The sequence below is a fragment of the Elgaria multicarinata genome, chromosome 8, assembly GCF_023053635.1.
Source record: "Elgaria multicarinata webbii isolate HBS135686 ecotype San Diego chromosome 8, rElgMul1.1.pri, whole genome shotgun sequence".
Classification (NCBI taxonomy): domain Eukaryota; kingdom Metazoa; phylum Chordata; class Lepidosauria; order Squamata; family Anguidae; genus Elgaria; species Elgaria multicarinata.
In genome coordinates this window covers 37,973,552-37,990,264 of record NC_086178.1, presented here as the reverse complement: position 1 = coordinate 37,990,264, position 16,713 = coordinate 37,973,552, and the positions used below count along the sequence as shown (strand labels likewise).

General features: G+C 39.8%; 1 protein-coding gene across 4 annotated transcripts in view; it reads right to left on the bottom strand.

Moving 5' to 3' along the window:
• Nucleotides 1-16,713, bottom strand: part of TRIP12 (thyroid hormone receptor interactor 12) — a 101,058-nt gene that overhangs the window by 49,489 nt on the left and 34,856 nt on the right. For 2 of the 4 annotated variants that reach the window (XM_063132176.1, XM_063132177.1), the window contains exons 3-7: nucleotides 13,834-13,959; nucleotides 11,426-12,234; nucleotides 5,394-5,499; nucleotides 2,529-2,665; nucleotides 227-310 (exon numbers count right to left, since the gene is read on the bottom strand). In XM_063132176.1, coding sequence (XP_062988246.1) covers nucleotides 227-310; nucleotides 2,529-2,665; nucleotides 5,394-5,499; nucleotides 11,426-12,234; nucleotides 13,834-13,959 — 1,262 coding nt within the window. The remainder of the gene's footprint in view (nucleotides 1-226; nucleotides 311-2,528; nucleotides 2,666-5,393; nucleotides 5,500-11,425; nucleotides 12,235-13,833; nucleotides 13,960-16,713) is intronic. The other 2 variants (XM_063132178.1, XM_063132179.1) reach the window with 1 other exon arrangement.

Sequence of the window (16,713 nt, the reverse complement as noted above, 5' to 3'; positions counted from 1 at the left end):
TATGCAATCAGCGGTCAGACTTAATGGTTGGCGAGGGGGAGAGAGAGAAGGCCAAGTGTTACATTACAGTCCTGGAAAAGTAATGTTAGTTGATCTACATGTCTTCTCCTCCAAAGTAGAACATTTAAAAAATTCCTGGATAGGTATTTTTTTAGAAAAAATCTAAAGGGTGTTGAGATATATACAGTTGTCTTGAGAGTAACATAATAAGACTTTTAATTTGTACCTTGTAATCTCCCCATCTCAGAATCATCTGATTCACTTTCACCAGAGGTGGTCATGCCCACAGCCCCAGCAACAGAACTAGAAGCTATAGGAGAAGGGGGGAATAATAATGGCACTATATTAGTAAGTCCCACAATATACATACTTGTCAACTCTCCCCAAAATCCTCCTTCCAAAGCAGTCAAAGAAAACCTTTACTGACTCCAGCAAGAATATGAAATGGCATATAAAAAAGCAGGTTTATTTTTAGTCTTGACCCATACAGTATGGAAAGACTGCACTTGGACACAAGGTCATTTTAAACTTTCAGCCATGCATGTGATTGAAACATTTTGAATTCAGACAGAATGAGCAATTTAAAGTAGAAGATTGAGGCATTCTACCATGAGATGTAAAATAAAGTTCAAAAGTGTTTGTTAAATAGAAAACTCTTAAGAATGTTCCAAATTAGCAGTTATGATCAGAGCTTGGTATACTCTGTTCCCTGCAACAACACTGTCAGGCAAATCTTCATTAACTCAGTTTGTAGGATTTATATTACTGTAGCAGCTTTCTACCTGTAAAAAACCACAGCAGTGACAGACACATAGGAAATACTGCCTCCCTAATGGAATAGACAGTCATTTCTTCAGATTTTTAGTTTGTTAAACGCTTGTATACATTACTAACAGTGCAATCCTATGCATGCTTACTCAGAAGTAAGTTCCACTTACATCGTTGGGACTTACTCCCCGTTAAGTGCATTTAAGATTACAATATTAGCCTATAATGAAAACTCCAGAGAGTTAAGGTGCCTAGGTTAACAGTCAAAGTAGGGGAAAAAAACCCAGAGCCAATTAAAATGTCACATCTAGCAACAGCCAATAAGGTAAAGCATTTATTCATATTTGACAATACTTCTCACCAAAGCGAAATTGGTAAATCTATGATAATGCGCAAAATATATTGAACTGTAGCTGGAGCAGATGTAATGCTGGCTTCTTTTTAAAAACAGCAAAGGTATCAGGAGCCATCCATCATACCACTTGGTAGCTATTCCACCCCACATCTTAAATACACTTAAAGGGAAACATCAACATTAGCCTTAACCACAATTAACACTAGCTAGGGTTCCTGTTTTAACTAAAATCTGAACCAAACATTGAATTTCAGTAAGAGATTGCATATATTCAGAAAAAACTATGTTTTAACAACTGTAAAGTAGCCAACATTAAACATACTTATTGAAGAGGGAACAGAAGTGCAATCTCATCTACAGGGACAGAGAAAATAGGGGTGGTTTTTGTTTGTTTGTTTGTTTGTTTACAGAATCTGGATCCAAAGAACTAGTTTAGGTACACCCAAAGCTTCCGGAATGCTAAGTGGGGTTTTTAAAAACTGTTTTCTCCTTTATTTATTACATTTCTATACCACCCAAAAGCCAAAGTTCTCTGGGCAGTTTACAAGTTCCTTTGAACAGGCCCCTGCACTAGCCTTCCCCAACCTGGTGTCCTCCTGACCGCTGACCATGCTAGCTGGAGCTGTGGGTGTTGAAGTCCAAAACATCAGGATGCCACCAGGTATGAGGTATGTCATATCAACTGCTTTGAAAGTTTCACTTACAAAAGAGCTTTAATGCTTTTGAAACAGGTAATACAAACCTAAGGCCCCCTTGACCACTGTTTTTTGTTTTATTCCATCCTCCTGCTGTCACCTGTAACTGCTGAACTTTCCAACTAAGATTGTAGTGCCTGAATTTGCTTTCCTTTTCCCCCTCCTCCTCCTCCTCCCTCCCAATCCCCTTTCCTTTTGTGTCATGTCTTTTAGATTGTAAGCCTGTGGGCAGGGACTGTCAAGAAATACTTTTGTAAGCCGCCATGAGAGCCTTTTTTGGCTGAATGGCGGCATAAAAATCCTTAAATAAATAAATAAATAAAATAAATAAATAAAAGACAACTTGGGCTTTCTAGGTAGTCCCAGATATTAATATTACCATTTCTAGGTATAGCAAATACAACTGCTTTTCACACAAAATAACTGCTTTGACCAAGCATCGTCATTAGTAGATTTTACCTCAGTTGTTAGAAATATATACCCTATTTCTTCGATTCTAAGACACACTTTTTTCCCATATAAACATCTCTAAAAATGGGGTGCATCTTAGAATCGCGGGTGTGTCTTGGGGGTTTTTTTCTGTTGGTGGTACTGAAATTAGTGTGCGTCTTACAATCGATGGCGTCTTACAATCGAAGAAATACGGGTATTGCAAAATCTACACATTTTTTTCCTTTGTGCCAGTGGTCATGGTCACTTTTTCTTCTTACCTGCGGCTCCTTGTGGAGCCTCATCAGCTCGTGCAGCTGAAGAATTAACTCCATCCTGGTTGTTATCAGGATCAGCCATTTTCTCCTGTCGGCGAGCTTCAGCTGCTCCTCTTTTGCCCAGGCCAGAGCCTCGCCGACTAGAAAAACAAACATTATCAGAAACCTACTAGGTTACACTATTTAATCTACAACCCTGAACAGGGAGTCATCAGGGAACATATTTATTTCTTCAGACATTCAAACTATATACAATCTATATACAACTATATACAATCAGTAGGGGTTCCGCAAGGCTCGGTGCTTGGCCCGTTGTTGTTTTCTTTATACATGTTGCCCTTGGGCAATCTTATTCAATCTCATGGCCTCCAATATTATCTGTACGCCGATGATACACAATTATATCTTTCATCTCCGGAACTTTCTCCTGATGTTCACGATCGTATCTTGGCATGTCTTTCAGATATCTCAGCTTGGCTGCCGCATCGTCGTTTGAAACTTAATATGTCAAAGACTGAATTGCTTATTTTTCCTCCTAAACCTTCTCCTCATCTCTCATTCTCTCTTACTGTCAATGATGTTACGCTTACTCCAGTCAAGGAAGCTCGTAGTCTTGACTTTATATCTGATTCCTCGCTCTCCTTTATTCCTCATATTGAGGCAGTAGCTAAATCCTGCCATTTTTTCCTGTATAATATTGCCAGGATTCTATCATTTTTGTCTGTCTCTTCTGCCAAGACTCTTGTTCATGCATTGGTTATTTCTCGGTTGGACTACTGCAACCTTCTTCTCACTGGCCTTCCTTCTTCTCACATCAGTTCGTTGGTTTCTGTTCACCACTCTGCCGCGAAGATCATCTTCTTGGCTCGCCGCTCTGACCATGTTACTCCACTTCTGAAATCTCTTCATTGGCTTCCAATTCACTTCAGAATCCAATATAAACTTCTCCTGTTGACCTACAAAGCTTTTCACTGTCTAGCTCCTTCCTATCTCTCCTCTCTCATCTTACACTATTGCCTCACTCGTGCTCTTCGCTCCTCTGATGCCATGTTTCTCGCCTGCCCAAGGGCCTCTACTTCCCTTGCTCGGCTTCGTCCATTTTCTTCTGCTGCCCCTTACGCCTGGAACGCTCTTCCAGAACATTTGAGATCTACAAGTTCAATCGCAGCTTTTAAAGCTCAGCTAAAAACCTTTCTTTTTCCTAAAGCTTTTAAAACTTGATGTTGTTTGGACTTTATACTGTTAGTTTTACCCTACCCTGTGCCTGTTTACCCTACCCTGTGCCTGTTTGCATTCTCTTCCCCTCCTTATTGTTTTACCATGATTTAATTAGAATGTAAGCCTAAGCGGCAGGGTCTTGCTATTTACTGTTTTACTGTTTTACTCTGTACAGCACCATGTACATTGATGGTGCTATATAAATAAATAAATAAATAAATAAATAATACTATATACACAACACTTTAAAAAGAAACCTTAGCCACGCTTGGAGGGGGGTGGGGAAATGAGGCATGATAATAAAGATGTTTCATAAATACCGCTTCTGTACTTAGCTGACCTCATAACTATTGTAGTTCAAAGGAATGCCTGCAAAATAATTTCTATATTGATCAAAACAGATGAGGAGTCACAACATGTCTAAAGACCACACACTAGGCTAAATGTTAGCAGTATAATAAAACCTCTGCATAAGATCTATACATTTCAGACCTGAATATGGCCTTCAGTCAAAGTGGAATGTTCTTCTTTAAAAGCCCGATTAGCTGGGCACCAAAGTTGGGGGTGGAGTGGGGGAGTATCTTCTACAGTTTTTGAAAGGGCAGGAGGAAAACAACAATTCTGGAGGGACAGAAAGCTTTGAGCTGTAGCAGTGGCCTCCTGCAATCACCTCCAGCAGTTTCTTGATGAAGAAAAGTCTGTTCTCTGTTTCCTTTTGCACTCATTAAAGATAATAAGTGCTATTCGACATGCACTGAAAGTATCTAGATATGGTGGCACTACATTGCTCCTTCAAGAGCATATCATTATGACTCACTTTTCCTTCGGCACAATTAAGCCAGACCTTCACTATTTTAACCCTTTGCATTAAGCTTTGTTCCTAGAAACATATACTTGTAGCAACTTGCTACACTAACTTATTTTCCTAGAAGAAAAAGCTAATCTGTTTGAGATAACTGTTTTTGCATAACGTAGCTTTGGCCTGGAAACATATACTTATTCGGCGGTGCAACTCAGACAATCTTATTTCAGCAAAATAAAGTAAGTTATGAAATCAGCCTTGTGCCAGGATGCAACCTGTTCCCTCCTCCTTCTTGCTGAGCCATATTTAGTCCTAGGAGTCTCCAATTAACCAATTTGAAGACTATGGGTACTTGTTTAGAACAAGCCAAGATCTTAAGCCTACTTCAAACCGCAGTCCAAGATTCTGCCTTGCTCCAAACTTAGTAACCACAGTTTGTCAGTTAAACATAATGGAATATCTGCATTTGAGAGAAGCAAACTGAAGAATTCAGAATGTGCATTCCTATTGACAACCTACATTTGTGTGCTGATGGCTTCAGGATAATATGTAATAAACCAACCAAGAGAGTAGGTAATTTGTTAAAAGGCCAAATTTCTGAGTACTCCCAGCAGACATTGCAAAATCACTGTACATCTTTTAAATTACTTAACTGTGGCCCTAACAAAATAAATGTGGCCCAGTTCAGACAATCATGCCTTGACTTAATAATCCAAGATATGCATGAGCCTTTTGCCCATGCAGTCCATCATCACACTGCCATATTGCAACAAACCAAGACATCTTCAAGTAACCACTGTTCTTCACATTAATCTTAATGTATCAGTAACCCAAGGTTTCAATAATACCTGGTGCTAGCACAGGAGCCCGTGGTCTTTTGCCGTGTGCTCCGCCTCAAACTGGGGAGCTCAGCAGGTGGCGATTCACTGCGCTTTTTTGTTGATTTTCTCAAGCCTATAGAGAAAAAAGACAGTCAACACCAGGCAACTTTGTTTCTTGGCAAACACTGCAGAGAAAAAGGGGTGCAACAAGTTTAGTGGTCCCATTCAATCTGCCGCTCTCTCCCCAGACCACTTATCAAAAACCTCTCAATTCAAAGATGGATTTATTCCATATTTACTCTATATCAGACATAATCCCTCCCATTCTACATGCATTCATGTGGTATTAAATTATGTAATACGATATAAAGTCACATGTGCGCACGCACTGGAGCATACAGGTGAGGGGAGCTAAACCCTGTTCCACCTCACTGCACTCCACTACTGTAGGCAACTGTCACACAGCCCAGCTCACTTCATGTATCTGAACTGAGCTAGGAGAAGTTGCTTGAACCAATGGAGAGAACGTAAGATTCCATTTTTAATTCCCCCATCTGCATGTTCCATTTCATGAAAAAAGCATCCCCAACCCCATACACAGACACTTTATGTTATCAGGACAGAGTAAATGAAATATGGATGGCTGATCCTTCATGTCTGGTTTAGTCTACACCTTCGCTTACCTCACCTAATCCATGGAGGCGTTTAGGCAGCAGGGACAACATGTTTGAGATTTAAGTCTGAGTTTTGAAAGTGCTGAGGATCTGGTTTGCTGACTGACTTGGAATTTTTATTATTATTTTTATTTATTTATATAGCAGTTTTATTAGTGTTAAGATTTTAACTAACGTAAACTTTGAAAGCAGTGAAATATGGGATAGTACAGAAGGTAACTAAAATGATCAAGGGGCTGGAGCAACTCCCCCTATGAGGAAAGGTTACAACAGCTGCTGTGACTGTTTAGCTTTGAAAAAAGGGGAGTGAGGGGAGACATGACAGAGATGTTCAAAATTATGCATGATGTGGAGAAAGTGGATAGGGAGATATTTTTCTCCGTCATAATTCTAGAACCTAGGGACATCCTATGAAGCTGATTGGTGAGATTCAGGACAGAAAAAAAGGAAGTACTTCTTCACACAGTGCATACTTAAAACTACAAAATTGACTTCCACAAGAGGTAGTGATGGCCAACAATTTGGATGGCTTTAAAAGGTGATTGGACAAATTCATGGCAAATAAGGCCATGAATGGCTACTAGTCCAGATGGCTATCTGCTACCTCCAGTATGCCTATGTACACCAGTTGGGGAACATAGGCAGGAGGATACGGTTACACTCATGTCCAACTTGGGGTTTTCCCCATGGGCAGCTGGTTGACCAGTGTGTGAACACAATGTTGAACTGAATGGACCTTAATCTGATTCAGCACAGCTCTTGTGTTCTTATGATCTAATTATTTAAAACATTTCTTCTTCTTCAAGTAGTGTGTTAGGACCCATAGATGAGGTCACAGCCTGATTTAAAGTAGCTTGCACTAGTGGCATGTTTTATATTTTGTTTTAAAGGAGAAAGTCTGAAAAGGAAAAAGTAGGGATGTTTGCACTGCAAATTTATACTGGCCCCTGTTTAGACTAGGGGGTGGGTTTTACTACTTTTTTTAAATCGGGGAATTGCAGTTTAGCGGAGGTGCTAGAAGTTCATTAGACATTCTTCTCCTACTACACCTTTCCCAGCCTACTACAATTATTTAAAAGGGTTTACTTAAGCCAGCATGCCTGTACTGCTCTTGGAGGCAACTATGAATTTTGCTTATTATTTTAACCAAGTTAAGTGTTATATCTCTTGCATAGAAATAGTAGCCAATGCTCCCTCTACTGGCTACAATGTGCACAAAATATTTTACTCTAGGAGAAGTTCTAAAATACAGCTAGCTTTAGACCTGGTTTGAATGCCACAGTAGCAAATCATGGGTTATTTAACCTACGATTTCTAGGGATGTGTGCCATACATGAGCTGCACCTGATTTCTGTAAAAAAAACTTCAGTCACTGTGGATGTGTGAGGCCAGACCACTGGGTTGTTTAGGGGCTAAAGAGCCTAGCAGTTTATGCACAGTTTGTTGTTGGGTTAACCGCTGGATTGTTTAGCCATAAACTACTCAGAGATCCAGGTTCGCACATAACTCTGGCAACCTCCAATGATACCAACTGGAGACTGTTTATAGAAATTTGTTTTAAGTTCACACACAGCATGCATCCCCATGAATTTGCCACCATGACAAATGAAGTGATCCTTACAGTGACAGAGGCAGGAAGGGCTGAACCATGTACATTGATGGTGCTATATAAATAAATAAATAAATAAATAATAATAATAATAATAATAATAATAATAACTTGCTAGTATCAAAGAGACACATGTATTTTCACACTGAACAAAACCAAAGTATAAGATTTGGTGTAACTGACAATTACACCTGAACACAAAGTAGACAGTAACTTGTTTCAGAATGTTCCTTCCATTTGTGCAATCATTCTATCATTTTTAGATAAACAACTGTGTTAATTCTATAAGTACTAAGAGGCATAGACAAAGATCCCTTCCCCAACATTAATTCTGGCCAAACAGAGCTAGCATTCACCAGGGCTTTTATCCCAGGTCCACTCCAAAACTCAGCCTTGTGCAACAGAATGACTATGCAAAAACTCTCCTTCCACACGGAGTACCCACAGCCCAAAGCCAAACATCTGTGATTTGGGGTGAGGGTGTGGAAGGAGGAGATACGAAAGTTGAGAATGAGGCACACACATGTGCACCATAGCCTCTCTTCATTTAAGAAGTTCGGCACTGTGGGCAAAATTGAGTGCATTGAGTACACTCAAACAGAGCACATAGATCTTTCTGGCTAATGTAGCACTTTGCCAGCTCTTTGAGCCAGGATCTTCGCTTGGCTTTTCTATAAGATGTTTATATTTTTCAGGTGAAGTCAGAATGCTTATAAAACTTAGATCAGTTCTGTTAATCATACTCTAAGATGGAAGTTTAATACTACAATCATGGCTTTGATGCCTAAACTTGTCTTCCAGAATATGATTAGTGGAACTGAACTGATATTTTATGAGCATATAGAGAATCTCAGTAGTCAAAGGTCCTGTTCAGAAACCATAATCTCAGGCTAATAAACCATGGCTTACTAGTCTGAGAATGAGTTGTGTGTTTGCACACTCCCTCCTCCCTTCACACACCTCTTCATGTGGGAGTGTACAACATCCACAAAGACATCATAGGAAACTCTGATTTACTCAACTAGGATAGAAGTACTGAAGCTGAGTACATGAGGCAGAGAGAGCACAGCAAAACACAGAGTTCTTATCTTTTAATTTCTGTACAGTGCTTACTCTGGGCAGAATCCAACAGGGTGGTTACGCCTCTGCTGATACTCCTCCACCCTGCTAAATGCACTGCACAAATGGCCCCAACCACTTGCGCAACAGTGATTTAGCACTTCCGGAGTAACCCGAAACAAGCAGAAACACTTGCTTCTGGAAGGAGGCAGGTTGGCAGACTTCACGTAAGGGAGCTCTGTCGACCTGCCTCTCTTCCAGAAACAAGTATTTCCACTCATTTGGGGACTGACCGCTTGCAGAAAAGAATTGGCAGGGGTGTAAGCACTCTGCTGGATTCTGCCCTCTGGCTGGAAAAAGCTCTCCAGGGTCTTGGCATAAGTCTTTCCCGGAGATGCTAGACACTGAACATGGGACTTTCTGAATGCGAAGTATGCAGTTCCATCAGTGAGTTATGCCGCCCTTCCTTATGACATCTACTGTCCTACTATCTACCAGGATCTAGCAATGGCTACTGTGTGACAGCAGCTAACTAAGAGGTTCATCCAGCCCTACAATGAGATTTTCTTTCACCAAAGTTCAAACTTGGGAGTTTCTGCAACCAAAGACCTACTGAGCTACACAATTGGTTGTTCCCATCTTTGTCCTTGGTAACAGTTTGGGAAACCGAACCTCTAGGACTAATTGGTAATCATTAGTCAGTTAGCACTTCAATGACTTCCCTTTTGTTTTATATGGTCTGACAGGAAGCAGAACTTTTGGTTAAAATAAATAAATCCAGATTGATCTGGTGTAATGTTTACAGAAGGAACATACCAGACAATCCTAGATATTTTAGTAGGATGAACAATATAGGAAACTGCCTCACACCTAGTCAGACAATTGGGTCATCTAGGTCAGTACTGTCTACCCTGACTGGCAGCAGCTTTCCAGGGTTTCAGACCAATCTTTCACAGCCATACCTGGAAATGTGAGGGATTAAACTTGGGACCTTGTGCAAAGTACGTGCTCTAGAAGTAAGTTACAGTTTTTAGAAAAAAGTCCAGCCAAATAGCCTCTTTAAAATTATATCTGGATGTAACAAACATGCTAATGCTTTTACTCAAATATCCTTTAAAATTGTCCATATTGGCCACATTGAGTTGAAGCCTTCTTTATGTAAAATAATGAAATGAGGCCTAAATGTGTGACTTATAAATATGACACAATAGGCCATGGTTTTATTTATTATTGTGCAAAGTATGAGTATTAGACAGGAACCAACAAGCATGAACATTTCCATGTCACGGAAAAAATAATTGCTCAGCCCTTTATCCACCAGCTCTTGTTTAGGGAAAGTTCTGGGAAGTGAATTGTCTTGCTTAGTATTCTTACATGTTACAAGGTGTGCTAAACAGAAACCCTTAATTTCACAATTGCTCTTTTAAGCAGGTATAAATGTAGCATAGCAAAAAGCATATAGGCTACATGACCAGAGGTAGCTCCTGGGTAGTATAAAGGTTTAACTTATTGGGCAAGATCCAATAGTGCCTTTGCGCTTGTTTCTGGGCTTGCCCCCAAAAGCGCTATATTATGGCCCCCAGTGGTAGGGACTGTGCGCACACCGGGACCGGCAGGCCTGGCTGCCCGCACAAAGACATGATTGGAAACTACCCGTTGCACACACATTTTTGTGGTTAAAGGACACAACTAGTAGACAGTCTTGTTCAGAAACTACTAAATATGCTCTACAAAATTAGAAACTTAATTTACATCAAGACACCTTGGATTTTTATAAGTGACCAATTAAATGGAGAAGAGAAAGTGGTTTGAAACATAATACTTTCAATTTTTATATCCATCCAAAAAGTTAAAGGAATAATGTTGCAACAGGCAATTCTACAAAATGCATAATTAGATTAGATCATCATAACTTCTGTGCATTCAAGTTACAGTCAATGTTCTAAAATTACATCCTGCAACACTGTCCAAGCTGGTAGCCTTCAGTGCTGCACAAGCCAATGAATATGTCAGTGCCATTCTAGTATGTTAGACATAGCTTAACTAGTAAGAAACCTGGCCTGATTCAGCATACATGTTTCAGTAAACAAATAAAGAATGCTTATGGCATCTAGGCAAAGTGTATAGAAACAAACTGATAGCAGGGTACTTCAATCTCTCCTGGCCTATATTGTAAAGTATACCCAACAACTAGATATTGTACAGCGCAGATATGCAACTCGTGACCCTTCAAATGTTTTGGCCCACAGTTCCCATCAGCCCTAGCCTGCACAGTCAATGGTGAGGGACCATAGGAGTTGTAGGCCAAAACATCTACAACAGAGGTGGGCAGTTTATGCCCACCTCTGTTGTACAGTAAGTCAAGTCACCTAGAATGGAGATGAACACTAAAATCTAAGGGCGATATAAAAAGAGCCCTTGCACCCAGAGATTAGGCTGAACTGTGTCTCTTCACATGGATTTGTGTGTCCTCCTCCCACCATGGGGAAACTTTCAGATGTACAGACACACACACCCCTACAGACTGAAGTAGCGATGCAGCTTTTCCTCCGCTGTAAAAAAACACACCATACAAACAGGCCCTCATGATTATTTCTGGTAGATTACTTTTCATGCTGGGTAACCCAGATTCTGCCAAATTAACACAATCAGCATGTTACAAACAGAGGTCAATTTTCATGCCCTCGCAGAAGTAAAGATAATTTTCAACAACTCACTTGCTAGTTTAGCCTGTAATCCTGAAGGCCCAGGTTTTGATGCCTCTGGCTTAGAAGAGCCTGGTAGAGACAGTTTTGTTTTAGGCAGGCTAACCTTGGGGCTGAAACGAGCAGCCCAATCAAACTTTGAAGAGCCACCTATTTTATTCTGTTCTTTATCCCTGCTACTCCTCCGTGGGCTGGGGCTAGATGCCGATCTGGAACGCCTGGCCTTGCTCTGGTCTTTTCCCTGTTTCACTCTGGCACCCTGAGGAACAGCAGAAGAGGCAGAAGCAACAACAGAAGAAGAGGAGGATGTAGAGGCTGAAGAGGAGGAATCTGTGATGGTGCTACACCCAGCTTTGGCTGAGCTCGCTGATTTTGAAGCCAGCTTGGTGGGTTTTGCTGGTCTCTCTTCACTGCCAGTCGATTCAGCTGCTGGACGACTCTTTACAATGGTCGAGGTCTCTGTCCTTTTCCGTTTCTGGCTTCTGGAGCTACCGGTAGCTCCACCCTTTCTGGTATGCGCTTTGCTTGTTGATGGCAATTGTGAGGGCTTTGACTCCTGCTCTTGATGCAAGTGTCTTTTCTTAGACTTAGTCTGTGGCTTGTTTCTTTCCAAATCAGAGGAAGAATCAGCGTGCTGAAGTGCTTTGGTTTTCTTGGCAGGGCTAGGAGAATTTGTCTGCTTGTAATCTGGGCTAGCACTGCGTTTCACTCCTCGAGGACTGTCTTTTTTAGACACCTGCCCCGGTTTTTGCCGTTCCAAAATATTGTCTGTGTCCAGAGCCTCTTGTTGTGGAATTATAATAGCAGATGAGCTACAGCCTCTGAGAAGGTAAAAAGAAATGCAGTATTACCACTCAGCAAGAAAAGCAATATTTTAAAAAACAACATAATCATCCAGCTGTTTAATTTGTGATTGAGATAACTAGTTACTATTTTTCTACTATAAGCGCAAACATTCACAGCAAAATTTCTATTTAGATTTTTGTATGCAACTCTGGGGGAAACTTTTAAGCAGTAGTGCTGCAAAGGTTTACAGAAGCTGGTATTGCTTACATCTGAGCCTCTCAGACCCGCTGTTGTTTTTATGTTTCTGATGGTTTTTAAATTTTGTATACTTTTTAATGTTTACCATTTTTAACTGTTGTAAACCGCCCAGAGAGCTTCGGCTATGGGGCGGTATATAAACGTAATAAATAAATAAATAAAATAAAACAATTCATAATGAAGAATAACCAAGTCATGATTGCAGTCATGAATAACCAAGTCAAGAGGCAGCTGGACAACCATCTGTCAGGGATGCTTTAGGGTGGATTCCTGCATTGAGCAGGGGGTTGGACTAGATGGCCTTGTAGGCCCCTTCCAACTCTGCTATTCTATGATTCTATGCATTAAGTTTTAGAATAATCATCAAAAAGGTAATAGATATTCAGAAATGTAGTAGAGTTGGGGAAAAGTTTTCCACAGACACCCGTTAGACTTGTAGTGATAGCAGATATATCAGATTTAGAAGCAATCAGCAGTAGCTGTTGTAGCTTGTGGGAAAAGGAGTAGCAACTTTAAATGACTTTATAGGCCAACACACAGAGACTGCATTCTGCCCTGGTGCCACTCTAGAAAAGCTTTTGAGAGGGTAAGCAATGATATCTGCCCAACTTCTCTGGCTCTCTGCTGATTTGCTCCAGAAGTGCCCTTATATGGCCCTAGAAAGCAAATAATGCTATGTCTGAGTTTGAGCCCTAGTGCAGCTCCCTTACTCTGCACTTAAACCTTCTTACAGAAGACTCCTTGAGATACTTCAGTTTGAAAGATGCCAAAGTTTCACAGTAAAGGGGACAATAAACAACTGCTCTTGCCCAAAATTGAAGCTGATATAAGTTGATATAAAATTGTTATGGTTATGATCCCATTTTATTTGACAAATGAAAGTATGATTTTAGTGGTGTGGAAAGACCCAGCTCAAGATCTTGAACAGGAGAGAATTGCCTTGTGGGATGAGACAAGTGGTCTGTCAAGTCAAGAGACCAACCAGATGCCTCAGGGAAGTTTGCAGGCAGGATATGATTCAGATTTCCAAACTATAATCAACACATGCAAGCCAGAAGTATTCTTAAGGACCTATCCTCCATAAATAAAATTTGCCTATTCTTTTGTTAGTTTAGAATGGATTGGCAATATACTGCTATATGTTACCCAAATGGATAGCTTTCATTCCGCTGGAAACATGTTACACCATGTTTTAACCATTATACACTCATGCTTCTATAATCTCATTGTGAAATGTTCATGGTATCCCGTTTCAAACAAGGTTGATTTAGTCAAGATGTGATACATGACATCTGGATGTTTTCTAGTAATGAACCATGAAGAATGCAATATATACAAAAGTTACGTTCGTTAATTCATAAATATAAAACTATTACCTTTTAGAAAAGTGTCCCTTGGACTGCTCAGAAGTAGTATTGGACTGCACTTTGGGTGCCTTTGATATAGATTTTCTACTTTCAGAAGGGCTATGTGCCTTATGTTTTGCCTGCCCTAAATGTGACCTGTCAGCAGAAAGTTAAAAACAGAAAGCTATCAGGAAAACTGTCATAAAAACAGAAATGTGTACAAGGAGTATTTACACACTGGATTTGTAATATAAATTGTTTTCCATCAAGCCTACAGAAAGATATTTTAGGGAGAAAAGTTGGCTAGGCCTTAAGTACGTCCCCTCCCCTGAAATTATGTTGGTTTGTGTTTTTAATTTCTTAATCTTCACCCTATTCCAATCATTTACATTAAATAAAAATTAAGAATCATGGAGCTATTCAGAAGTTCCCATTCTCCTGTATTTTTAATATTTACCTAATTTCTCTCATTTCTAACATACATACAGTTATCTAAGTAATTCTCCCAAACCTCTATCAGCTTTCCCTTTTACTCAATAGATAAAAACCTACACAAGAATTCTGAATTAGCTATCTTCACAGTTCTAGAAACTGATCTTTGTGACCTGAACATTTAATTACGAAAATGTGCATTTAGCCAATTTCTAGATAGGTTTTCCAAATATGCTTTGCAGTGGTAAATCACTTAACAGTTCAATTTGAAGACTTTGCCTTCAGATTCAATTTTGTATATAACCAAGATTTCTTAAACAGATCAACACTACAAGCTAGGATTACTTTGACAGGTATGATTCCATTTTAACTTTAACACACAAGTTTAAGTCCTTGTTCAGCCAGGGCAGATGAGAATAGTTAAGAACATGTCAAAGAGAAAATGGAATAACAAACATTTGCAGCACTCGTTTCTTAGCAAGGAAGTAAGACATCACTGATCTTCCCAATGGCAGCCTGAGGATTCTGGTTTTGCAGTACCACAAATCACCAGCCAGCCATCTGCCAAACTCCTTACTTCCCTTTCTCGCAGTACAATGATCAGAAGTGACAGAAATTGTGGCAATACCTGTTAAACTGTCGCTGTGATTGCTACAACAATCACAATAATGGTCAAGAGGCAAAAGGGTTAATAATAATTCAGCTTGTTCTTAAAAATCATCTACACAGCTAACATATAAGGAAAAACACAAACCAAAACCCACCCCAGTAACACCTCCTTCATCCATTCATGCATACACTTCTTAATGGATCCTCAGTCCAATTTCCCATTTAACATACTTTAAGGAGTTCTTAAATCCTTTTGTTTTTCCTTTTTGAATTTTGCAAACTCTTTGAGGAAAAGCAAACAAGACTAGGAATGGTAAACCGCAGGATATGCTTTGGAATAATACACTTTGCCAGATCCTAGACTCTATTTAGTCATATCTAGGCATTCACTTGAATGTGTGAGGGATTAAAGTGTGTACTGGCAAGGCCTGAACTGAGGGGAACCAAGGACACAAGCGGCAGCAGGCAGCATGCCATCCCATTACATACCTTAAGCCTTCACACATTCAAATGAACGCCTGAATAGAGCTTTTATCATACTCTGTTGCATCCCCACTTGGTAAACATAGGACTGGAAGAACAATGTTAACAGGCAAACATATGCAAAGTTTAACTTGCATATTCAATGCAAACTACACTTTTACAATTCACCATACTTGGTACTTGTTTTCTTATAATGTAATTGGGCACATTTACACTGCCAAAACACTAAGTAAAGTGTGATAGTCCACCTCAGGAGCCAGGTGCCATTCAAGGGCAGCAAGTTATCAGTTATATTGTTTACCACCAATAGGGATTTGTCATGTGAATTTTCTGCCTCATGCACTACAATATCTTGGGCCAATTCTGTACATCTTTCACTACTCCTGAGCACAGACCCTTAGCTATCCAAAGAAAATGACTAATACTACAGCAGTTCCACACATAGGTCACAACCTAATCCATATTGTGTTATGTTAGGAACAGGAAGGTGTTAAGACTTTTACCATTTTCATTTCGTTAACACTGACAGGTCATTCATCATACAATAATAAAGGAAGCACTACACACTGCCTGGGTTTCCAGACAGGAGAATCTTTTTGTAGTTATAAAAATAACTGAGAATACTAAAAATATCACATAGTATTTTTCAGGGGGAGTTACATTGCAATCTGTCAGTAGTATTAAATTAGAGGTATTCACACAGGAAAGGGGGCCAATTGATAGGGCCACTAATTAAAATCTTAGTAGGAAAAGTGATTGCCCAAATCCTATGTGGTACAGAGGTATGGGGAAGTGGTAATTTAAATTCTTTGGAAATGATACAGAATGAATTCCTGAAAAAATTATTGGGTCTGCCCCAGAGTATCCCAGCTGTAATACTCCAAGCTGAAGTTGGAATGCCCTCTATTAAAGCTAGCATACGTAAGACACTGTTTGTGTATTATCTAAAGGTGAAGCAGATGGCTTATTATAGGCTACTAAAACTATGCTTTCAGGAATAACTAGGCCCCAAAAGCCAGAAAGAGAGAAATTAAACATTGTCCAAGGTTTAATGACCTCATATTTGAAACCTTAGGGACAATCAATTTTGAAGGGATCAAAAAAATGAACAAGGATATGGTGTTCAACAAAGACTATAACTGGGATGGGGGAAATCTAGCAAACATCGGGTTTTCTTTGTGGTATAGGCATATAAAAGTAAATCATATTCTGCAGCAGTATTTACATGACCTTACTTTTCCTTTATTGAGAAAGGCTTTTACAAAGCTGTGCTTTCAAACTATGCCTACTGCTTGATTGGAAGGAAGTTTCCTTAGCTCCATAGGCCCAAATGTCTCTGCATTTGTATCCATGCTCTGATAACCTCTCGTTTGGATTACTGCAATG